Raw genomic sequence first — 25,511 nt, 5'->3', positions numbered from 1 at the left:
TGCAAATTGTTTCAAACTTCCAAAACTGCAAAGCAGCTCTGCTAGTCATCTAAAATCTACTGCTTTAGGTTGTTAGATTTTACTACAGTCATAGTTAAAGTGCATTTGAAAATTATTTGAGTGGGACACAGGTAGCACTGGCTCATTTAAAACTGAAAAGATAATGAATTCCACATTATAAAGCTGTTTAGGAGATTTTTTTTCACTCTAAAAATAATTTTACCAGTCCCTAATTCGACATGTTCCATTGTAGGGCACTAGAAAACAGCTTAAGGGTAGAAGGCATAGTCAGTAATCAGCTTTTGTTGTTTCTACAAACAACTGGTATAAAAGAGACCATATGTTTAGGAAATGACATCTAATTAAAGCCAACATGGGACAACTTTCTAAGAGAGGCCCAGGCCACATTTCTAGGGTGAGCTCATTGGGGAAGGGGTGGTGGTACCCATGGAGGGAGTGGTAGTACTTAGTGTCAAAGAGTGGATTGTGAAAATAACCTATTTTATCTTTCATATTTGAGGGGTCTTTGGGAAAAATATCCCATATATTGTTAATTCCAGAGTGAAAGGTTTTATGGTTTGAGTATTATTGTCTCTTCTAGTTTAACAGGAACATGAAAGCACCTATAAAAATAAACTCCAGGAAGTGGAATATACATTACAAAGAAGGTTTTAAACATAATAATTAGAATTCCTGCCTTCTGAAACTAAGATAGCTTTACTGTGGAAAATACTCTGACCTTAATTTCTGTGTTGCAATATGCAGCCCCTCCCAACCTCGGGGGAGGTTGGAGTAGTGGTGAGGAAAGGTCTTAGCAAACCAAAAATTTAGGAGCCTGAATAGTTAAGGAAGGTGTCTGAAACAGAATTTTCCAGAAGGGCAATGTTTGAAGCATGAACAAAACTTCGAAAGTTGAAAATATTCTTTATTAACTAGTCAAACTCCTTCTGTATTTGTATGTATTTCCTTCTGGAACAAAGGCACATTTTTTTTTTTTTAAATAGCGACCATTTCATTAAATGCTGACCTTGTGTTTGGCACTGTGCTTGGCACATTATATAGATTAGTTCATGCAGTCATCGCAGCAGTTCTATAAAGTACCATTAGTATTCTTATACATGAGAAAACTGAGGCTTAGAGGTATTGAGTATTTGGATTAACGAGGGACCAAACTAGGATTAGAAATCAGGCAATTTGATGCTAGAAGCCATGCAAATAATCATCCTGGATCATACAGTGTATGGGGTTCTCTCAAGCACTGTCATGTATTTATTTTATAATAGACTCAAAGTGAAGGGAGTTGTTAAGGTACGATAATTGAAATGGGAGAGGTCAGTGAGTTTCTTATTCCTTTCCCCAGTCCTATCAATTCTCTTTTTTTTAATTGAAATATATTTGATATATTACATTGTGTAAGTTTAAGGTGTACAGCATGTTGGTAATGGTGTATAATCCTTTTGATATGTTCTTAAATTCAGTTTGCTAATATTTTATTGAGATTTTTTTTAAATCTCTATTTATCAGGGATATTGATCTATAGTTCTCTTTTCTTATAGTATCCCGATCTAACTTTGGTATCAGGGTAATTCTGGCCTCGTAGAATGCCTTTGGTGTTCCCAAAGTGAGAAGGATTGTTATTAATTCTTTAAATTTTTAGTAGAATTCATCAGTGAAGCCATCTGTTAATGGGGTTTTCTATGTTAAGAGGTTTTAGATAACTGATTCAATCTCTGTACTTTTTATTGGTCTGTTCGAATTTTCTATTTCTTCCTGATTCCATTTTGGTAAATTGTGTATTTCTAGGCATTATCTAGGTTGTCTAATTTGTTGGAATATAATTGTTCATAGCAATCTCTTATGAACCTATGTATTTCTGTAGTATCAGTTGTAATATCTCCTTTTTCATTTCAGGTTTTATTTATTTGAGTCTTTTTTTTTTTTAATTGGTTCTAGCTAAAGTTTGTCAATTTTGTTTATCTTTTAGAAAAACCAGCTAGCTCTTAGTTTTGTTGATCTTTTCTGTTGTTTTTCATTTATTTCCATTCTGGTCTATATTATTTCCTTTCTTTTGCCAACTTTGGGCTTAACTTGCTCATTTTTTCTAGTTCCTTGAGACATAAAGTTAGGTCGTTCATTTTAGATCTTTCTAATTTCTTAATGTACACAATTATTGCTATAAACTTCCTTCTCACATCTGCTTTTGCAGCATCCCATAGGTTTTGCTATGTTGTGTTTCCATTTTGTTTGGTTCAAGGTATTTTGTTACTTCCCTTTCGATTTCTTCTTTGACCCATTGGTTGTTCAGAGTGTATTGTTTAGTTTCCTCATATTTTAGATTTTCTAGCTTTCCTCATTATTGATTTCTAGTTTTATACCATTGTGGTAGGAAAAGTTAGTTAATATGATTCCAATCTTCTGAAATTTGCTAAGACTTGTTTTTTGTCCTATCATATGATTTATTCTGGAGAATGTTCTGTGTGTGCTTTAGAAGAATGTGCTGTTGGAAGGAATGTTCTACATATGTCTGTTAGGTCCTTTTGATCTAAAGTATAATTTATTTCCAACGTTTTTTGTTGATTTTCTGTCTAGATGTTCCATTGCCAAAAGTGGAGTATTTTAGTCCATTACTATTATTGTACTGTATATTTCTCCCTTCAGATCTGTTAATATTTGCTTAATATATTTAGACGATGAGTGTGTATATTTATGATTATTATATCTTCTTGGTGTATTGACCTCTTTCTCATTATATAATGACCCTCTTTGTTTCTTATCATTTTTGACTTAAGGTGTATTTTGTTTGACAGAAGTATGTCTACCACAGCTTACTTTTAGTTTCTACTTGCACAGAATATCTTTACCATCCCTTCACATTGAGGCTATGTATGTCCCTAAAACTGAAGTGAGTCTCTTGTAGGCAACATATAGTTGGGTTTGTTTTATCCATAGAGCCACTCTGTGCCTTTCGATTGATGAACTCAATCTATTTACATTTAGAGTAATTATTAATATGAAAGTATTTATTACTACCATCTTATTGATAGCTCTCTGGTTGTCTTGTATTTCCATTGTTTCGTTTTCCCTTTGTTTATATGATTACCTTTTGAATTGGTGATCCATTAGCTTTATAAACTTGGATGTCTAAGTCTTTCCCCAGGTTTGGGAAGTTTTCAGCTATTATGTCTTTAAATAAACTCTTTGTCCCTTCTCCCTCTTCTCTTTCTGGAACCCCAATTATTCTAATATTTGCCCTTTTGACTGAGTCCCTAGATCACTCAGGCTTTCTTTGCTCTTTTTTATTCTTTGTGTGTATGTGTGTTCACTTCTGTTATTTATAAACTCCTATCCTCTAAGTCACTTATTCTATCTTCCATCTACTCTATTCTACTTCAGATGTTCTTTATTGTATTCTTCATCTTATTCACTGAGTTCTTCAGCTCCAGAATTTCTCTTTGGTTCCTTTATGATTTCTATCTCTTTGGTAAAGAGTTCATTTTGTTTGTGTGTTTTTCCCCCCTAATATCAGAATTATCTTTCTGCATTTTCTTGTAGTTCATTGAATTTCTTCAACACAGCTATTCTAAATTCTTTATCAGCCAGATCACAGCATTCTATAGCTTTGGATTCGATTGTTGGAGAATTATTTATATCTTTTAGGAGTGACATATTTTCTTGATTTAACATGTTCTTTATATTTCTGCATTTCTATTTTCCCATTTGAAGTGGCAGACATCTCTTTAAGTCTTTATTGGTTGTCTTCAGATGGGGTAGTGATCACTGGTGTTGCTGTATTTGGAGTTTCCTTGGTTTTTGAATGGATAGATCTGCTCCATTCTCTTGCTCCCTCTTGTGGCAGAATTCCTAAGCTTTTACATTTCTCTTGTTTTTATAACTCACTAGGCTGACCACGGGAAAACGTTTTTTGGTTGTTTTTTTTTTTTTTTTGTCAGGAGGTGACGCCACAGCTCCAGTTTGTGGTTTCTCTCTTGCCCACAGACCCTGATTGATTTTTCTGAGAACACTGCCAGACCTGTTCTCGCCGCAGCTCTCAGGAGCACTCGCGAGGATCTACCGCAGAGTCAGAGAAGGTGTGGGTTTAGCACTCAGAGGTGAGGAGGGATCCCATGGACCTAGTGGGGAGATTCTCAAGTGAGATACTCCCGAAGGCTTGGAAGTGGTATTCCTGCTGAAGTCTTGATGTAGTAATCAGCAGGAACCATGTTCCTTTAATGTCCTTTGATATTTGTATCTGCTTCCTTCCCTCCCCCACACCCTCCTCCCCAGAATGGAGGTTCCACCTCAGTACTCTAGGTGCTGCTGGAGAGAAACGGGTTTCTCCATCCATGACCCACAAAACTGGGGTAGCGGGACACATACAGCTTTCCACAACACCTGACAGCCCCACGGCACTGTCGCAGGTGGGGAGATTGTAGGGTTCTGGCAGTCCCTCGCTCCAGTATGTGCAAACTCTTATCCTTCCCACTCCAGTGACGCACCGAAATCTCCCCTCAGGCTGGCTCGACTTCTACATATTCTCTCCTGCCTGTATCTGAACAGGCCAGCATTCTTTAGGTTTCTTTTCTCCTACTGGGGTGAGCAGAGATAGGGCAAGTTTACTGACTTCCTTGGATCCTCAGCCCTTACCAGGTCTGTTTGTCTATTTTTGAAAGCTCAGGTAGGCAAGAGTCCTCTTAGGTCCCTTAGCTTCAGTTGTTGGGTCCCACATCTCCCACTGAGGCACTATTGCTTGTGGATGGATATCTAATTAGTTGTTTTAAAAAGGGGGAAAGGACAAACGTCTTACATCACCATGATGCTGACATTACTCCCTATCAATTCTTAGCGAGCAATCTATTAACAAAGGTAATTCTAACACAGAAATTATATTCTTCACGTTCTGTGATCTTACATAGGTAGTAGCTGGATAGTTATCCTCACCTCTTCTTCACCTGCAATAATTGGTTATTCTTCAGTTTGATTCCCCTCTACATACATGATATATTTTAACATCTGGTTTTGGAGCCTGAGTGAGCTGTGTTGTCAGCACCTGGAACCCCAACAGCAGAGTCCTAATGAAATCTATCTCCAAAACAGCACGATAGCTATTATTTTTGGTGCTCTAGAGACATTTTTTGTGTTAGACGTCAAGGAACTGTGGAGGAATGGAAGATGGAGACACTTTCTTTTGCCAGTTGATCTTTTGATATGAAGAGCTTAAAATGACTGGAGAGCAGCTGTAGATTAAAGGTTAATATGACTCTTGCTGAGCCCCTGGAGGAAGCATTTCCTTTTTGGGAACCAAGAACTCTATACCCATTGATCTTAGAGTCGTAAGGACAGGAGGCACAAACTCTCCTAGTAAGTCACTGGAGTGGTGTGAGTGGGGTCACAGCATCACATAATGGTTGTCAATTTAGGGTAAATGTTACATCCTGAGAATGTTGCTCTATTTTCTCAGAGTATCATCTTCAAACTGGTGCCTCAGGTGTAACTTTTTAAAAAAGCAGTCCATTGCTCTATCAGTCCACCAGCTTCTGAGTTGGGCAGCAAATGACAATATCAATTGATCTCATGGCTCTAATTCACTGCTGTACCTCATTTGCTGTAAAGTGGACTCCTTGGGCCTTTGTGATGCTATGTAGGATCCTAGGTAGGTCGAACAAATCCTTTGTAAGTGTTTGGATAGCAATGTTGGCTGTGGCAATGCAGCCAGGAAAGAAAAGCTCATACCTAAACTATGTGTCAATTCTAGACAGGAATAATTTACTCCGCTAAGATGGAAGGGGTCCAAAGTTACTTGCCATCAAGTGGCTGCTGGGTTTTCTCAAGGGAAGGTGCTGTTATCAGGGACTTAACACTGGTCTGTTACTGGTAGATAGGACATTTAACACAAGGAGTAGCTAAATCCACCCTGGTGAGTAGGAGCCCATGCTGTTGGGCTCACAGGTAGCCTCCATCCCTGGCGACTTCACTCAAGATTCCATTATACCAAACACTGCAGTGGTCAATAACAGTGGCACGCTGACAATCTGTTAAGTCATTCTGTCTATTCAGTAGTGTCTTTTCTGTGATAGGTGATCTCTGATGGGTAACATACGATTGATTCAAAACCCTTCCCATTTTCATACTCATTCCTAAAAGTCTATCCACATGCCTCTTCCCCAAACTTCTGTGTCTCCAATCTTCCAATTTTTCTCCTTCCAGGTCTTTGGCTAACCAGCCAAGCCATTAGTTATTGCCTATGAGTCCTATATACCTATTGCCTATGAGTCCCTGGGCCACTTTTATTTTCACACAAAGTGGATGCCCATGTACCATTTGCATCTTACTAGATTGTTGCTGGGCCTGCCTAACCTTATGATTTTGTGAGTGACATATCCCAGTTCAGTTCTGGATGTATGATCGCTTCCACGATTAGATGCTTGTGTCAACCAGGGCCCAGAAGCACCCAAGGAACTATTTTTCAAATGGTATAAAATTTTCCAATACAGGTAGCATGGTCTAGTTGCAGACTCATAAGGTGTCTATGCTGTAACTCTCCAACTAGGGCATGCCATAAACACCACACGGCACCTTTTTCCAGAACCGACAGCTCTATCTTAGGTCTGTCATATGGCCCATGAGAAAGGATCACTCGCAATGCAGCCTGGACCTGTTGTAGATCCATTCTGTTCTGAACCTTACTCAAAGCTAGAAGCTAGCTACTTGTGTAAATGGGATGAACTAGTGTTCTTAGTATGAAATATGCTGCCTCCAGAATCTGAGGAGGACTACCAACCACTGTTGCTTGCTTCTGAGTGGGAGAATTGTGAAATACAATACTTTGTTTTGAAAGGGATATCCTGGCATATCTTAGATTACTGGATCCCTAAAAACTCCACTGATATGGCAGGTCCCCCTGATCCACCCATAGAAGACATGTATCTTATCTTTGTTGTGCTTGCAACTCTTCAAATAATACAATGTTATCAATATGTGAACCAATGTGATAACGTCTAGATGATCCAGATCCTTTCTGACTAGACTGAGGGGAGGAGATTTAACTTATATAGAACACTGTAGTATGTCCAGAATGTGAACTTTCTGGTCCTCCCTCATAACAGGAATGGAAAAGAAGGCTCAATGGCTACATACCATCTACCTAAGGCCTTGTTGATCTGCCCTAAGGAAGATATCACATCTGGCATGGCAGATACATTTAGAGCCACAGCTTGGTCAAATTTGCAGTAGTCCATTGTCATACTCCAGGATCCATCTGTAGGGAACAGACTGGTCAATTAAATGGATATGTAATGGAGACCAGCATTCTTGCATCTTTTAGGTCTTTAAAGGTGGCACTAATTTCTCTCTTTGCCTCAAGATGAATAATGCCATTGACTTAATATCTTTGCTGAGAGTATGGGGGCAATTTCAAAGCTTCCACTTAGTCTTCCTTTCTTCAGTACTTATTTCATAGACTAAGAAACCACTTTGGAATTTTTCCCAAACAATAAGTGTGTCCGTGACAGTCATATTCCGGGATGAGGAAAATGACCACTAGGTGGATCTGTGGACCCAGCGGACTCACCATGAACTACACATGGGCCAAAACTAAATTTATTACCCAGCCCCATATGCTTCTACTGTGATAGGGGCAAATAGGCATGACAGGGTTCAGTCCCTAGTTATCATTGTCAACTTGGAGACTGTGTCCAATAATCCTCGAAATCTTAGGTATTTTCCATTTCCCAGTGTATAAGTTTACCCAAGTAAGTCTCTTTGGGGAAGCAACAAAAAATCATTAATGTTGCGGTGTGCAGGGCCCTTCCTCTTTCTGCCAATCAATGAGTTCTGGGCCTGAGAACTGGCTCAGGACCAGAAACTGAACAAGACTTCATCACTTATTGTGGTAGCTGCACTCTGCCTGATTATCCATTTTTTTCTTTCTTTTGATTATATAGATTGGGCATTACCCTTACTGGAAGGCCCTCTATCTTGTACCCACTAGTTCCATTAACCGTCTCTCTGCAGATCAGGAACTTTGGCTGCTACTCTGACCTTGCGGTTAGTTCATTAAGTTAGTTCATAACTTGCTTTGCTCTTGCCAGTTAAATAGTACAACCCAGCATTTATTATTTCAGGATCTCATTCCCATTGTTATCAGGGTACCCAGCTCTGTAACAGAATTTCCTACCGTGGGTCCTGATCTTCAGAAAACACACTACTGACCTTGCAAATGATGCCGGTGTCCTTTAAATAGCATTCCTTATTGCTTTGATAAAAGGAGGAACCTATGGGCTTTCTTGCCTTACACACTGTGTTCACTCCAGCATGCACACTTCTCTGATTTTTTTTATTATTCTTTCTTCCCCTGGTCTGCCTTGGAAGTTCTGTTCTATTTCATTTAGATAGGCCAAGCTAAGCAGCTCAGGCTTTCTCCAGCTGTGTATCAGCACTGTGTCTCCAAGTCCCTGCCAGAATGTTAAATCTTTTATCATTGAAGAGTGCTTATATATAAACTCTCTCTCACCCAACTTTATTTTCTGTTCCCACTGACCCAGAACTCTCTCAACTGCTCTAGGTTTATTTTGACAAGGTTCTACAGCAACTTACCTGGCCCATTTGTATTGTGTCTGGACCCTAGTTATTGGCTTGGTGGTCAGGTGAGGCGCATCCTGAGGAGGGTGCTTGTTATCCTGCAAGGAAGAAGCTTCTGCATCCTCTTCAAGCAATGGGGAGGAAGCGAGTGAGTGGGAGCTAAACAGGAAAAAGTGGCTACTTCTGCAAGTCCTTATCCAAGATTTTTATCTGCATTAACCCAGATGTCTTTATCCCAAGTCTCAGGGTCCTATTCCTTTTGCAAACATGTCCCTGACCTTGGCTTAGCAGACATAATGGGGCTGGAATCCAACCTTCTCTTGAGCTCTGCCGATCTTACATTTAAGTCCTGGCCCTGATCCTCAGCTTTTTCTGTCTTCCAGCTGTAGGAGATGAGTCTTTTTGTATGTTGTCAAGGAGGCCCTCTGGATTCATACAGAACCTTTGATTGGTGATTAATCATCCTCAGCATTTCTCTGATGCACTGATTACCCCCAACAATAGCCATCCAATTCCACATTCTGTAATTAATTACCACTTCTCTTGAACTTCTCAAGTGCCTGAGACATTGTCCCTACCAGGGCATTCCTGATATCCCATTCCAGTTCACTACCAGTGAAAGTTTCAACAGTTACATTGCTATGGCATGCTACTGGGGATCCATGCTCCATCTGTCACCAGTAATAGGTCCTCCACTGCCACACTGGCAGTGGATGATTAGCTCCAAAATCTCATTTTAGAATCTGCTTCCTCAGACCATTCTTGACTATAACTGTCTTAGATGGGCTTCCCGTTAAAACAGACTGAGATAAAGATTTGCATGCAAGACATTCACTGTGCTATGTCATTGGGACCAAAGCCTGTGATGTCTGAAGGAAGCAGGATTGAAGCATAGGGAAGAGTTATATTTTAATGCAGTCACAACAAAGGCCTTGGCTGAACCTATGGGTAGCACTGGAGCACGGATGGCCTTTGAGAGTTGTCTTGCCTTAGCCAAGGAGGCTGGGCTTTTATAAGTTGGATATAAGATGTTGTTGGAGAAAAGTCATGACCTCAGATGAAATAGCTCTCTCCAGCTGATGGCAATTCTCAGGAGTAATTCAGCTGCGTGCTCTCAGCTACCAACACTGCCAGCAGCTGAGGGAATGAGTGCCCTACTCCCTGAGAATGTACCCCAGAGTGTCCACTACAGACTCCGAGACAGTTTCTCCTTTACCCCATAATCCACACACATAGGCTCAGAATTGAAAAGTATCACCAATGCCAGGATTACAGAAAATATTTTTTTTGGCGGGGGACAGGTCCTTTTATCTTTAGTGGTGTAAAGCAGTGGTCCCCGACATTTTTGACACCAGGGACAAGTGCTATGAGAATCTAAGGCCTGATGATCTGAGGTGGAGCTGAGGCAGTGATGCTAGCTCTGGGGAGTGGCTGCAAATACAGATGAAGCTTCGCTCGCCAGCTGTTCACCTATTGCTGTGCAGCCCGGTTCCTAACAGGCCACGGACAGGTACCAGTCTGTGGCCTGAGGGTTGAGGATCCCTGGTGTAAAGTGTTTTAAAGTCATGTGAAATATTTCCTTTCTGAGTGATTATGCTACCAACTCATTGTTCAATTCATTTGCTTCGTTTTCAATTTTTAGGGGTTTTCAAATTTTTTAATTTTGATTACTAATTATGTAAAATCTTTACATGGTTCCAAAACAAGGTATATTCCAAGTCTAGCTTTTATCCCTCTCATTACAGATGTATTTTTAAAAATATATTTGGTTTATACTTCTATTTAAAAATATAAACACACACACACACACACACACACACACACACACACACACACACACACACACACTCATTCCTTTTTCTTAATTGGTAGCATACTGTGATGGTTAATTTTGTGTTGACTTGACTGGGCCATGTGGATGCCCAGACATTTGGTCAAATATTCTGGGTGTTTCTCCGAGGGTGTTTTTTGTAAATGAGATTAACATTTAAATCAGCAGACTTAGTAAAGCAGATTGCTCTCCCTAATGTGGGTGGGCTTCATGTCATCAGTTGAAGCACTGAATAGACTAAAAGGCTGAACTTCATCCCAGTCAGAGAGAATTCCTATTGCCTGACTGCCTTTGAACTGGAACATCAGCTTTTTTCTGCCTTCAAACTCAAACTGTTTTATAATAAATCTCTTATTTTATTTAAAAAACATCAACATCACAGTTTTAAGATATTTATTACTAAGAATTGATCCACGTGATTGTGGAGGTTAATGAGTACCAACATCTCCAGAGTGAGTTGGCAAGATGGAGACTGAAGAGAACTTAAGATGGAGTTCCAGTCTGAGTCCAAAGACCTGAGAACCAGGAGAACTGATGGTGTAGTTTCAGTCCAAAAGCTGGTAGACTTGAGACCCAGGATGATCCAATGTTTCAGCTTGAGCCCAAAGGCAGAAAGACAATGGCCCGCTTCAAAGACAGTCAGGCAGGAGGAATTCTCTCTTACTTGGATGATGGTCAGCACTTTTAGTCTATCCAGGCCTTCAACTGATTGGATGAGGCTCAACCACATTAGGGAGAACAATCTGCTTTACTAAGTTTACTGACTTAAACATTAATCAATCTCTCTCTCTCTCTCTCTCTCTCTCTCTCACACACACACACACACACACACACACACACCTGCAGTTGTTTCTCTAGAGAACTCTGGACTTCCATACATAGTATTTCTATATTGCTTTTTTTTTTTTTTTACTTAACAGTATATTCTAGGGATCAATTTGTAGCAATATACAGAGACACTTCTTATTCTGATAGCTCCACAGAATTCCATAGTGTGGATGTAACCTAGCTTCTCAACTAATTTCCTTCTGATGGACATTTGGGTTATTCTAGTCTTGCTATTACAACTAGTGTTGTAGTTACTACAATTTATTCAATCATTTCCTTACATTTAAGATATCTTCAGTTTATTTTTTTGCTTTACAAAAAGTTGATACAATATATATAAATTTTCACAGAACTTGGCATATTCATTTACAAAAATGTGAAGTCTCTCAACTTTCTCATCCATTCCTTTGTTGAATGTTCAATTTTATAATATTTTAGAATATATCCAAGAGCATCTTGTTCCCCAAATGCTCCCTTCTTGCTCCTATTCATGATCTTTTATTTCCCAAGGTGTCTTAGCATGGGTTCCCTGAAAGCAGAGTCTGTGAAAAAGCCTTATGCACAGGCAATTTTGAGGGGAATGTAATCCCAGGAAGGTGGGAACTAAATGGGGGCAAAACAAACAAACAAAAGGATGTAGGCAACTGGCTCTCAATCCCCTGAGCGTTTCTGAGAAATCTTTTTAAAATATTCTCAGATCTCTTGTCTAAGATACAAAAAGGAGAAGTACCTATTCCACTCACAAGTGTGTTAATTTTCCACTACCAACAAATTGTGCATACAAGAATGTCAAAAGGGTTCCTGCAACATTCCAACCGAGGTGGCAGAGAAGTCTAGAGCAGGGAACAGGAGTTTATAGCTAGGGCCAAAAACATGGCAAGGTCTAACCGTAGTTGGGTGGAGCTGGTCCAAGACCATGAAGAATTGGTTACTGCAGCAGTGGCTAGAGTAAGTGCTTGGACCAAGAAGATTCTGAAGTGATACACAAGGGGTATCTGATATACTGGGGCCAGTAATGACAACTTTACATTTTCTAAAAGTCTTTCCTATTAGTTGATTATGCTATTTGCATAGTTCTCTACCTCCCATATTAGCAGCACTTAAGTGTTTGATGATCTGTGCCTGTCTGCTCATATGTGAGGCCCGAAAAACCTGACTAGAAGGTCTATGTGCATGGGAGAGGCTTTTCAATAGGACTTTAGTGGAGGATGATACAGATATTCCATATCAATGGGGAAATTTAAAACAACATTAATTGTAGGACTTTTCTCATGGGCTAATTTCCCTGTGGAATAGGCTAGACTTTCCTGCCAAGAGCAGAGTGGAGTGGGGGTATAAATCTGGATGCCAACAATCTGGCTGCTGTGGGGGAAAAGTGAGTTGAGGTGCCATCAATAAGAATGTGGTCTTTAGGGTAATCTCCTGGCTCCTAGTTCAACACCCCTGCCCTCAGCTGCACTTGCACTTGTAATCTCCTGCAGGGGTGAATGAGAGGCAATGGCAATTACTAAGGTTTGTGATGTGGTGAAGGGGATAGACTTCTATGTATTTCTATTTTCAGTCCCACTAGTATCTCCATTCCTGAAATCTGTCAGGGTTTGCAGTGTAAATCCACATACTTCCATAGTTATTCTACTGCCAACTTAAATCTCAGCTTTCTCAGGTTTGCTCAGTTATATATCATTCATTCATAAGTTTTCCAGCTTCCAAAATTTCACAGCTGTTATCATCTGATTTTGTCCTTTTAGGTCTATATTATTTTTAAAAAGTTACTGCCACTTTAGTGTGGTTTGAGAGAGCACTGACATAAATGTTTAATAATCTTTATTTAACTGTAAATTTCTGCCCTGCTACTTCCCTAAATATTATAAAGTTTACAAAGTTATTTAATATCCCTTATTGTACCATCCATGAATAAACACTCTGAGTGATTTTATAGCAAGGACCATTAAATAACTCACTCTCTCTTTTGCCCATTCTGCTATTAGTTCCTTGTTGTTTTTCAAACATCTCAAGCATGTCTTTTCATCTCTGGGCCTTGCCATTTGCTATTTCCTCTGTCTGGATTACTCTTGCTCCATGAATCCCCATGACTTCCTCCTTACTTCTTTCAGGTTTTCACTCAAATGTTACTTCATCAGAGATGTGCTCCCCTACTCAATCTATAAATCACAGAGGAAGGGGAAAAGAAAGAAAGAAGGGTGATTGGTTGTCTGGGCATTGCATTTCATAAAATATAATGGCAAATGAAACCCTTTTGACTGTTTCTTGAGGTTAAAGTATGATCTGGCCCAGAGGTTTCCCTAATTCTGGCACATCTTAACCAAACCAAAACAATCTTCCCATACTTTTTTTCCAAAAAAGCAAAGGAAAAAGAGAAAGGAGGAAAAATATTGCCAGGCACTCTGTGTGGAACTGTATATGACTCCATGAGAGCAGGATATATTAACCTAGCACAGTAAGCATTTAAACATTTGTCAAATGACTGAAGACCAGGGATCACCCTGAATGTTCTGCTTTGCATAACCTTCCTCTAAGACTTGACCCATCGGTGAACTGGTGGACTTCCCAATAATCACAGACTGAATTTCCTGTTGCCTCAACAGAATGAGGCTTACGGTCAGATTAATTTTATTTAGAAAAAATAAAATGGCTTTTCTCATATCCCAGAGTTCTTGGAGTAAAATTTGTACATGCCACAAACTTAAGGAAATGTTTCAAACAGATCATTTGGAAAGGAAGGACTAGATCTATAAGAAAAATCTCGGTCTAATTAAAAGAGGAACCCCACTCATGGTTCATAAGATATATAAAACCAAATAAAAAATGTGGGCCAATTATGAGAAATCAGAATATGAGAAAGTTAGGACTTAAGAAAATAGTTTAGCTTTGACTTTTTGATGGAATAGTTGAGTGCAGCCCTCGTGGGTTTTGTGTTCAAAAGCAACTATTTGCTGAAATTATTTTTCATTATCTGAGCAAGAAGGGATCAGATGTGAGGTTTAAACCTATATGTATAAAACAGATTTTGAAATTTTTAGAAAAATATTTGTCATCTCCCACTCTCTAGACCTCAACTTACACAATGTGCTATGAGATACACTACTCTTGATTGCGAAATAACTGAGCTTCAGAATAATTCAGTGAGTTTCTGATTATTAAAAATATATATAAATTTAAAAAATCAACATTAACACCTGCTTAACAATGATAAAATATACTTTTATTTACTTTGTTGAATCAGAGGATCATAAAAAAATTATTGCTAAAGTAGATATCAGGCAAACAGAAAAGTGCTTTAGAAGTCCAGTTACCTTGGAGTTTATTTAAACTAAGAGAAAAAAGTCATAATGTTTTCATGCAATACATACTTGATTCTTTAAATAACAATTGTGACAAATAACAAAGAATTAAGGAATGCTGCACTGTGATCCATACAAAACACCGACATTTGGGGTTGTACATAATTTAAAGAAATGTCTCAAACACGTTTCAAAATACTGATGTAGCCAATATATAGAGGCATGCCTTAGGTGGGCATAGGAATGCAGTTTAGAAAAAAAAGAAGAAACCCACACTGGAAATAGTCAATTCCTTGAAAATCACTGAGCAAGAAAGCAACATTAAACCGCGATACTGATTTTACACAACTTCTATACAGTACCTTGACTTAAATCCAAGAGCAAAAGTTAAGACTCTCCTCCTCTATTTTTGGTAAACAACTGCATGGTAAACTTAGATGACTTTTCCCCCTGGATTTTACCTGGGAGTGGCCTTTTAAATTTTTTATTTAAAAGAGGGCAGGTTTGGCACTTTTATACTGATGTCACCAATGTTAATATTTCTTGGGATCTCAGGAAGATTCATATTCTTTACAGCTGATACAGCACGGGCTGGAGCTCCTGCTAAGCCAGCCTGTATACAGAAGCAAATAAAAGAAAAAGAAAATGTACAACTCAGATGTAGCTCATTAAAAAACACTAAAAATGGAAGACAATGATAAAAGATTTTCAAATAACAAGCTTAGACAAGATGGCAGTTTGAATTGGTATGGGATGGTTACTTTGAAATACTAATCTATAAAGAGAAAACAGTTGACACATTAAAAATATAGTGAATACATGCAATGATAACAATGTAAAGATTTAATACAAATTAAACTGTACTTAGATATTATATACAATATTCAAATGACAAAAGCTAGATCTTCACTTATATCTTGATTTAACTGACTATAAGCATGAAGTATAGTTTACATTAGTTTCCTTATTAAACATCTCTTATAACAATCATGATATATTTTGGGGTTTCTGCTTTTAAAAATGGCATTTATTATTGATACATGCTGTGAAATAAAAACTAAAAGTAGTAGATCATGCTTGGTTTAGTTTCTTTACTTAGGGCTAGCTCCTTAAAATATTTCAAAACAAAAAATTTTTTAAATCATTTTTTAAAACTGTAGAGGCTGAACTTTTCCAGGGAAGTTCTAGAACATTTTTTAAAATCAGGCTTTAAAATAAAGTCTTAATCCAAAGAGAACCGTTTTGTCTAAAAATGAAACTGCAACAAGAGGATCAATCCAACCTTTGGTGCATAAGTAAAAATATTAACGATTAAAAATATTTTGTCATGTCAGGTAGATTCAACAACATATGCTTAGTTTATAAAACATAAATGTAAAGAATGGCATAAATGCAAAAGATAGTGTGTGTGTATATATATATATATATTTTAAATTTCCAGTACCATTAGTGTACAATATTTGGCTTTCATATGAGTAGGAAAATTTGTAATTTTGAAAGAAAATATACTTAAAAAAATAATGAATATATATAATTTTTTCTCAAATAGCTACATCAACAGTCTTCATATATTAAGGTTTAATTTATATACTAATTAAATTTCATCAAATTTTATTTAGGCTATATAATAAAGTAAAGCCAACAAACACATCTCAATTCAGTGGCATACATCATCTTGCACAAAAGCGGACAACAAAAACAAATCTTCCATTTTGCTTAGATTACATATATGAGACAATGTTTGTGTAATTAGAGACACTAGTTTTAAAGTCCCTTTTTGTAATTTTAGGGTCTTTTCTCTTATGTAATCCTACCTTTTTAATTAAAAAAATAGTAATAATAAAGCTGTTACCTGAGAAAAATCTTGACTGATACAAAATAGGCCAGTGTAAACTATTTGCTGAATAAAGGATACAAACATTGTTAAGCAATGAAATAAAAGCCATGGATTATCAAGTCAGAATTGGAAACAAAAGAAAAATCAGTAAAATAGTATTAATAATAAATATGGTCCACATAGACAATGATAAGGGGTGATATGGAAGAAATACTCCATACCCAATTATAGAATGAATAGGGCTGGGAATTCAATTTATGTAATTTAATAGGGGTTAGTTGTTTTTGATGTATAACTAAGAATTTGATTGACCTCTACATTTATACCTACCTGAAATAATGCAGTTTTTGTTATACCTCACTTCCTTCCCACTGCCCCAAAGATGGAGATACAAACAAATATTACTTAGGGTACCATGAATCATATTCAAAGGGGTCTTTAACTTGATCATTTCAAGTTCAATGTTTAGCTACTGAAATTTAGAATGGTTTAGGACCAAAGAAGAATTCAGGTCAAATAGCTTTACCATCTTGTAGGCTCTCTTCCTTTTATCAGGAAGTATGCTGTCTGCCAAAGGAACAAAAATTATTTTATAAACTTAGACATCCTGGAGCTATTATTATCATTTTCCAGGAAGAAGAATTTTGTAATTTTTTATAAATAACAAACCAATTTGCCTCTATTTTTACTTTGAAATTTCTATACAGGGTACAAATGATGAGCAGACTATAAAAAGCATTGTTAAGATATTTGAATATAAATATTTTAAAAAGCATGATTAGAGGATTTTATAATTAAGAGAAAAGGCAGAAATGTATGTATATGTATGTATATATTTTATTGGATGTTATGATTTATATTTACAGTTAAAAGTTTTTTTCAGTATTTAATTAAACGTAATTGTCAAGAAGTCTTCTTTTCCATATCCTGTACCATGAACAGCTAGCTAAATCAAACTTAAGCAAAGAAAATGAGAATAAAAATTCATCCTGTTATATTTTATTAGAATAAGTTGTTTCTTTGACCAAAGATGGTATTGATTGTTGGCTGCTAATGAGAATACATAAAGTCAATATAACAACTGATTTAAATAGCATATATGTGCCAAGTTCTTACTATGTAAAACCAAAAGAAGTTTCTAAGTACAACAAACTACAATTCTTCTAAAACATAAGCAGCAAGCTATAGACATGCAAAGGATGGTAACTATTCAGAACACGCAAATGAATTAAGAGAATCAAATTATTTCTCAAGCATGTTCAATACTTTTGTGTAGAATATCATGAATTTAAATGTTACGAAATTTAAAAATTGTAATGTGTATGTCAATTAAGTTTTAATTAAACTAGCATTTTAAGAAATCAGATTCTACAGAATATAAAATGTAAAAAAAAATACTAGAAGGACTGATATCAGTAACTAGATATTTAAATGAGCTATCAATGTTTATATATAAAAACTTATGGTTTTAAAAAAAAGGCTTCATGTTACCAGGTAGTCAACAACCCCTAAATTGCTTTAAAATCAATTTCATTTTCAGGCTTTCATGAAAGTGAAGTCTGAAACATTTTTATTAAAGGACAAAATGTAAAAAGTAATTTGCCATTAGGGAATCAGTTCGCTAACACAAGGTATAAAGTAATTTTCATCTTAGTTAAGATTTTTTTTTTCAGTAAGATATACTCAAAGCAACAAGATAACACTCAAATTTTTGAACACTCAAATTTACAAAAATTAAGTTCACGTGACTTGTTAGTAGCAAATACAATTCAAAATGTAAAAATAAGATATTTCTGACAGTATAACATCGTTCTTAAAGATTTAAGATTACACAGTTGACACAAGCAGAAATAAAAGGAATGAACCCCTACTGGAGAAATAACTTGCTTCCATCTATGTTATCTCACTCGAGCACCACCATGGCAAGTAAACTGCAGCGACTCCACTAACGAAAACAAATATGTGAATCCAAAGCAGTTAAAGGTATGAATTGGATGAAAGTATGAAGTACAGTATATAAAAGAATGGTCATGTTTTCTCTCCCATGAGATTAAATAAATTAACAGAATTAAGAGAAAGAAAACAAAATGAAGTCTGCAAGTATACCAAAATGAGGCCAAACAGATAGAAGACTTATACAGACATACTCTCGAAAATTTCAAGCACTGGAATCACAAAGATAGTAATGGATGGATATGATTTGTTTTTTATTTTGTTTTTAAATTGCCAGACCCAAAAATAAACAAAATATGTGCAAGCAAAACTGAAAAAGCAGTATTACTAAAATATACTTCAAAAAATCTGAAAGCTCCCTTTTCCTCATGCATAAACAATTTACTTTCTCGAAGGAAAAAGTAAAGAATCTAAATATTTATTTCAATTTCATCTAAGACATAAAATACCATCCTACCATCTTAAAATATTTTTTTCGAGTTTGAAATATAGCATAAGAAGATGGTAGGTTGGAATAATTTGTACATACTAAAACCTTCACCCACCCTTCCTGCTGGAAGTTGCTATATGCACATTCATAATTTTGACCTATTAACAAAGTGAAAGAACATCAACATTAATAAACACAGTATTAAATGGTTTCAGACTCAAAATCATTAACAAAATAATGGCAGATTTTAAAAGCAGGTTTTGAACAAAATAGAAAATGTCAATATTTTAATTTCTGAATGTAAAATAGAATAACTTTTAATCTGGGGAATTATGATAGGCTTGCTCTTTGCTTTTTTAAAGGCAGTGCTTTAATACTGCAATTATAAACAGATTAGAAATGTTGATGACAATCCTCTGATGAGCAAGAACAAGGCGTTTAAAAATTTTTTTAATCAAAATTAGAATATTTAAAAATTTTAAAACCTTCTAAATTCTAGTCATTTTATATAATCTTCATTTATAGATTTAATTTCAAGCACAGAATTTGCCTGTGTGAAATAAATATAGCCAACTAATGCCATTCATGGATTTAATACAACTCATTTTGACCATGAGTGATCTCAGGGTCCTCACCATAATTTTGTACATAAAATAACCATATGCATGTCAACATAGAGGGGCAGAACTAACTCACAAGATGACTGTCCAACATCTCTGTCATAGGCCCCCTTTTCTTATTCTACTCTGTTTGAAAATACATACTTGATTAAAAGAAAGCAAGCTAATTACTAGTTCTAGGTATGGAAGTTAAGAGACCCAAGTGGTTGATGGTTCTTTGCTAGAAAACAGCAATTTAACATAAATTAAAGACAAACATAGAAATTGGCAGTAATTTGGATCAATGAAGTGAATGACATCATTATTTTGTATTCTAGGGATTAATATGGTTCCAGAGACCAAAAGTGGTACCCCCAGCTTCATGATACAGGCCACAATCTTGGGATAAGAAATTTTAAAGCCACCTGTCCGTTGCTGCTCTGTTGCTGCTTCTCAAACACATCCAGAAAGTAATAATTTAGTGGCTAAAAAGGAATGCCAAATTCTCAGTCACATTTTCCTAATTAGTAAGGTAGGTAATCTAGCTTGTTAAATTTATAGATTTTCTTTTTCTTCCATGGGATGCAATAAAGTATTTTTATTTTGAAATTTTTTAAACAGGGGCCTATAAACATTTTCATTTTTCCCGAAATGGCTTTGTACAAAAAAGTTGTTCATTACCATCTACATGGAAATTTTTCAAAAGTAATTCAGTTAACTTATGGTATGAAAAATGCATAGGAAATACCAGAGAAAATTTAGTTTTGTAAAGCTAGGAGTCTATAAAAACATTTCTTATATTTGCCAATATGCTTTGCAAAAATATTCAAGGTTTACAATATTTTATTGAGACTTATTATGGCATGTTTGGATGTTAGAAGGTTGCTATGGTGGAAATCCATTTTACTTTGGTCAATATATTTAATTCCATTTTTTAGAGCATTTAATTCAATTTCAGAAGATTTCTGATCTTGCTTTTTGTTGGACATTTTGAATATGCACCTGTTAATCAAAACTTGTAAAAACAATTCTGTTAAGACTTTAGACCTGAAAACCATTCTGGGTGGAAAAAAGGTACTATTTAACAGTCACTGTTCTAAGCCTTCACTGCTTCTCATTTTGTATGCAAAATTCTAAAGGTTCAGCTTTCGGTTTTTAAATTCACAGCTTCTAAAACCTAGCAGGCAATTTTATGTTAGAATCCTTAACTTATGAAGATGGAGAAAAAAAAATTTGTGAGAGCTAAATTAAGGTTCTGCCATATGATGCTCAAAATAAACTCTAAATTTTGATATATAAATTGCCATTTCTACAAAATGTAATTTGTCTGTTAAATGACAATGTTTAAAAAAAAATTAACTTTCCTTTTACAATGCAGGCAGACAAAACAGAACAAACATGACATCAATGATATACTAGGAAAATACACTAAGTCCAATAAAAGATGAAGAAACTACAAGGAGAAACTAGAATGGAAAATAGGCTACAGGGACTATATGGGTTCATTAACACAAAGAATTTTTGAGTCTGGCCTAAATAATTAATTGCCTTTGACATCATTTTGCTTTCCCCTTTGTTAAAGTACATTTTTCTCAAAGTCAGCAATACCTTGTCTACCTGTCCTGTCTGGGAGATTGAAAGATAAAGGTCTGTAAGAGAGAAGAACGGAAAGAGCTAGAAAGATCAGGATGTTCGGAAAAAAGAAGACTGACTTTTAAAAAGTAGTGACTAAATTCAGACCCATTTATGCATCTTAAAAATAACATGAAAAACATAAAAACTAACAAGTCTCCCCAACCCCCACCCCTCTTACCTCCACCCCGCAGGGAGTCCTTTCATTCCTGGGCAGATTCCAGGGTGCCTCTTACACTTCCCCCAAATCCCACCAACCTCCCCAGCTTAAACCCTCCTCTTCCAAGATCCCAATGTTACAATAAACCATTTCTCTAACAAAGCAGGATAGATGTAAAATACATTCAGAGCATATCTTTGTTGCTTCTCTCTTTAAAGATCTAGGTGATCTTTGCTTCTACCTGTCTAGGTATTGAGAATTAAACTGATTCACTTTTGACTGTCACTGAAAATATACTACCTTTAACCCAAAATAATAAAACCTTTTAATTTCTGACAAACTAAAGGCACCTAGATATTCACATTATTCTAAATATTACTTAAATTAATTTTAAAAATATGATAACCAGGTCTTGCCATCAATCATGATACTCTGAATTTTAATTCTTTTTTGGTAAGTTTTTGCTTACATAATAAATTTTAACTAAAATTTAGTAAGAGTCAGCTTAATAAGGACTTATAGTTTGCTCTTGAGTAATTTTGGATTATTCTGCAGTCATTTGTTTGGTAGATAACCAATTTAAGAAACATGGAAGTGGAACCCATATGAAAACTTTTGACAATTCAGTGTGTCTGGAATAAAGCTGACAGCATTCCAAATATACTTAAAATATATGAAAATTATTGAAAAATTACAAAGTCAATGTTATTTTTCAACACGATTTCTTAAAATATGATCAGGACTTAATGGCTTCACCTTGACTCAATATCCTATTTTATAACTGAAGTATTAGGAGACATCACATATAGAGAAACACTTGATAAACATATAATGTTGTGGTTTATCCCCAATTGGATTTAAAACACACTTTTCTGTAAAGGAGAAAAAGGAAAACTAATCTGGTAGCAAATAATAGCTGACTATATGTTAAAAGATGATCAGTGGATGAAAAATAGAAGTATTCGCTAATATTCAAAGCCATTTTAAATAGCACTGTTTCTGTAAATGGATTTTTAAGTTATAGTTTCTTATAACTATTTCCATCAAAAATCTAAATTCTGCATTTTACTGTTCTTAACAGATTTAAAAAACTAGTCATTAACAAAGTCATACTGGACAATCAAAAAGCAAATATTCATTATGTAATTATTATAGGTCCTTCATGACTTCTGTCAATATTATACATAGCAAACTAAGGAGAAAAATTATAAAAAGACACAAGAAGAAGGAATTAAATACCTGCAAATGTGAAATTTCCAGACAAGAAGTCAATATATTTTTACAAATGATTACGAAGAATTTATAAATTACTACATATCCATTCATTTTAGACTGATTATTAATGGATTGTGTCACTGTCTCTTGACATTTAAAATCTATATCTATACAGTTTTGTAACGCAAAGTTTAACAGACTACATAATTTTCAAATTATCATTTTACGACTTTAAAAACTACAGCTTAGAGTTTATAGTAAATCTTTTACTATACTTTAAAATACATTGCAAACAAACCACACTAAATATTCTAAGTCCTTTTCCTTGTCCTAAAACAAAATATTTTCTATTAATCTAGTTTGTTTTCCCTTTTTAAAAACAAATATTTTAAAAATTGGCTATACAACAAGCAAAAGATATACAGTTACCAAAAAGAGTCAATTTTAAGCTCTTTACTGTTACAAGCTTCTCCTTTGGGAAACCAATAGGGATGGTAAATTGAGATAAGAAATGTAAGACTAGTTAACTTTAAATAAAACATTGGAAAATGTTTTTATACAAAGCTTCAACTGTTTCTAACCCTCAGATTTCAGATTGTTCATCATCCTGTTTTATTCATTTCAAATGAGCACAGCATTGTGTTAAACTGATCCTTTAAAGTGCCAACAAGATAATTCTTCAGAACTCACCTGTTGTAAATTAATGCTAGCATATTTTTAATATCTTGCTGGCTTTTATAGTAATATTGGCATTATTTCAACCAAACATCTGAACCTGTACTAATAATTATGAATAAATATATTTTCCTAATCTGAGCTATGACTATAAATACCAAAGATAAGAGTATCCTCAAACAAGTATAGTGTTGAATGAGATATCAAGACCACTCATCTTTCTAAACTTCTGCTATAGTAATAAACAATGAAAATATTGTGAACTTGAGTGGCTTACCTACAATACCTGTTACTAACATTCAGCCTAGTACATAAGGGAAGAGTCATTAAAATTCTAGAGTAAGATTTTATATAATGCTAAAGTGCTGGTTGGTTCTCATTCATCCAATCTAACAGCACAAAGTTAGCTATGTATTAACTAACCAAATCTTTCTCTTATAGAATATAATAAAAGTCATAAATACATGTATCACTGAATAAAATGTGACTTAGCAAACTTGTGAGTGACCTTTGGGAAAGATCTAGAATTAAGAGATTAAGGCACTGAATTTCCTTTTTCAATAAGTAATCAGGCTTGCTAAATACCTATTATAACTTCCTCTTGAGAATTCCATTGTCTTGCATTTCCTTTTCCAGAAATAATTTTGTAATGCTAAATTTATATCTCTTCAAAATATTAGTTCTAAGATTTCTTTGATAATTACTGACTAATGTTTTATAAAGCAAATATTGATTCCATTTTTCAAATAATTAATTTCTTTTTTAAGCAATAGAATTTGGAATTGTGTTAATTATCCAAGGCAGTTACGACCATGGCTAAAAGAAGAAAGCACAAAACTATTTGGTGGATAGTAGCCACAGAACATTTAACATACTAAAATTTGTATATTCCATTTTTAAAAACTGAATAAGCATACCAGCTGTACCTAAAGGGTGATACTGAAGGACAAACAGTGAAAGCTACAAATCATGCATAATTTATGATCATGCTTACTATCTTCATTAACTAGAGCACCTTCCATTCTTACCTCAGATTTCTCCAGTTTATTTTGTGCATCAATTTGTGTAACAATCTCATTCATGTTGGTCTCCAATACCATTCCCCCCATCACCATTTCTGCAAGAATATTGTGAACCTAAAGGAAAAAATAATACACACCCATAAAGCAAACTCACTACAAAAACACTCCATAATTCCAGTAATTTTTGTTTCAAATACTACTGTGTCTATTTTATACGTATGAGCTATAAAATAATTTGGAGTAAAGGCTCATAATCCACTTTCGTCACTACTGTGAAGTCAAAGGCAGTTAGTTATATAACCTCTTTAAGTCTTAATTTAATGGGCTGTAAAACAGATAATAATATGCTCAAGGTACTTAATGAAGCTATGTGGCATTACTATAAGCTCTAGATTGAAAAAAAGTAAAAATTTCTTTTTATTGTAGATACTTTAATAATGCTTTTACTTCACAGCCCTCTCTATATGAAATACTGAGATTTCTTCATATCATCGAATACATCTTAAAACTGAAAATAGCAACTTCCATTGGGGAGAAAAAAATATAACCCAGGTGTTCTTTCATACGGTATTTATTGAATCAAAAATCATTTCGAAGCTGAATTAAGTTTCACAGAATAGTATACTCTGCAATAATTTTTTTAAAATAATGTGGTGGCATTAAGAATGGAAATTTTGAAATTAGATATAAATACTGACTCTATTATTAGTTATTAGCTTATATGACCTTCAGCAGTTATAAGACCTAAGTCTGTTACCTTATCTGTAAAATAGAGCTAGAAATAGTATAGGCATCTCATAGGATTATCATAAGAATAATTCATGTAAAGTGCTTAGTATAGCACCGACAGGTATCATAATAATTTTATTGTTTTTAAACAAAAACTTATTTTAGTTAAATATACAATTGTTTTTCTTTCCTTTTTAAGATTTGGTGCAAATGTATTCAAGATTTTAAAAATATCCTATAATTATTTACTAATTTTTCATTATGGCTAGATGAACACCTCATGAACAAATTTTGAATAAAGAGTTACAGAAATTTCCTAGCAAACAACACAAAACCAGAAGCCACAATTGTTTTTAAAAACTAGTGCTAAATATCATCACTTTGACTACTATCCTTTCTGTTACTAGATACCATTTATTAAAAATGTATTTTGATTCTGTACTTACAGTATCTGATTTAATTCTCACATTAACCTTTGTTAAAGCTGAGAGAGTAAACCAGCTTACTCAAGACACATAAACTTATATGTGAAAAATAACAATTCAAACCTAAATCTGAGTGATCCAAATCCAATTCCTTGTTTTCTTTTGTTAACAATAATAAATGAAATTTGTACAGCTAATTAATTTTAGTCATAATCTATGAAAATTCAATTAAACATCAAGAAGATAATTAGGTGATAAAATACTTTTTAAAAGCTAGTAAGTACTGCGTGCAGGAA

The 25,511-nt window shown here is 35.1% G+C and overlaps 1 protein-coding gene across 1 annotated transcript in view; it reads right to left on the bottom strand.

Annotated features, from left to right (window-relative positions):
• Nucleotides 1-14,437: 14,437 nt before the first annotated feature.
• Nucleotides 14,438-25,511, bottom strand: part of AP3S1 (adaptor related protein complex 3 subunit sigma 1) — a 58,140-nt gene continuing 47,066 nt past the window's right edge. Inside the window, exons 5-6 of the mRNA XM_039848493.1 lie at nucleotides 24,068-24,175; nucleotides 14,438-15,151 (exon numbers count right to left, since the gene is read on the bottom strand). Of these exons, the coding sequence (XP_039704427.1) occupies nucleotides 15,023-15,151; nucleotides 24,068-24,175 (237 nt within the window). The 3' untranslated portion in view covers nucleotides 14,438-15,022. The remainder of the gene's footprint in view (nucleotides 15,152-24,067; nucleotides 24,176-25,511) is intronic.

This window comes from Pteropus medius, unplaced genomic scaffold (assembly GCF_902729225.1).
Source record: "Pteropus medius unplaced genomic scaffold, Ma_sr-lr_union100, whole genome shotgun sequence".
Taxonomy (NCBI): domain Eukaryota; kingdom Metazoa; phylum Chordata; class Mammalia; order Chiroptera; family Pteropodidae; genus Pteropus; species Pteropus medius.
This window is presented reverse-complemented; position numbering and strand designations above follow the sequence as displayed.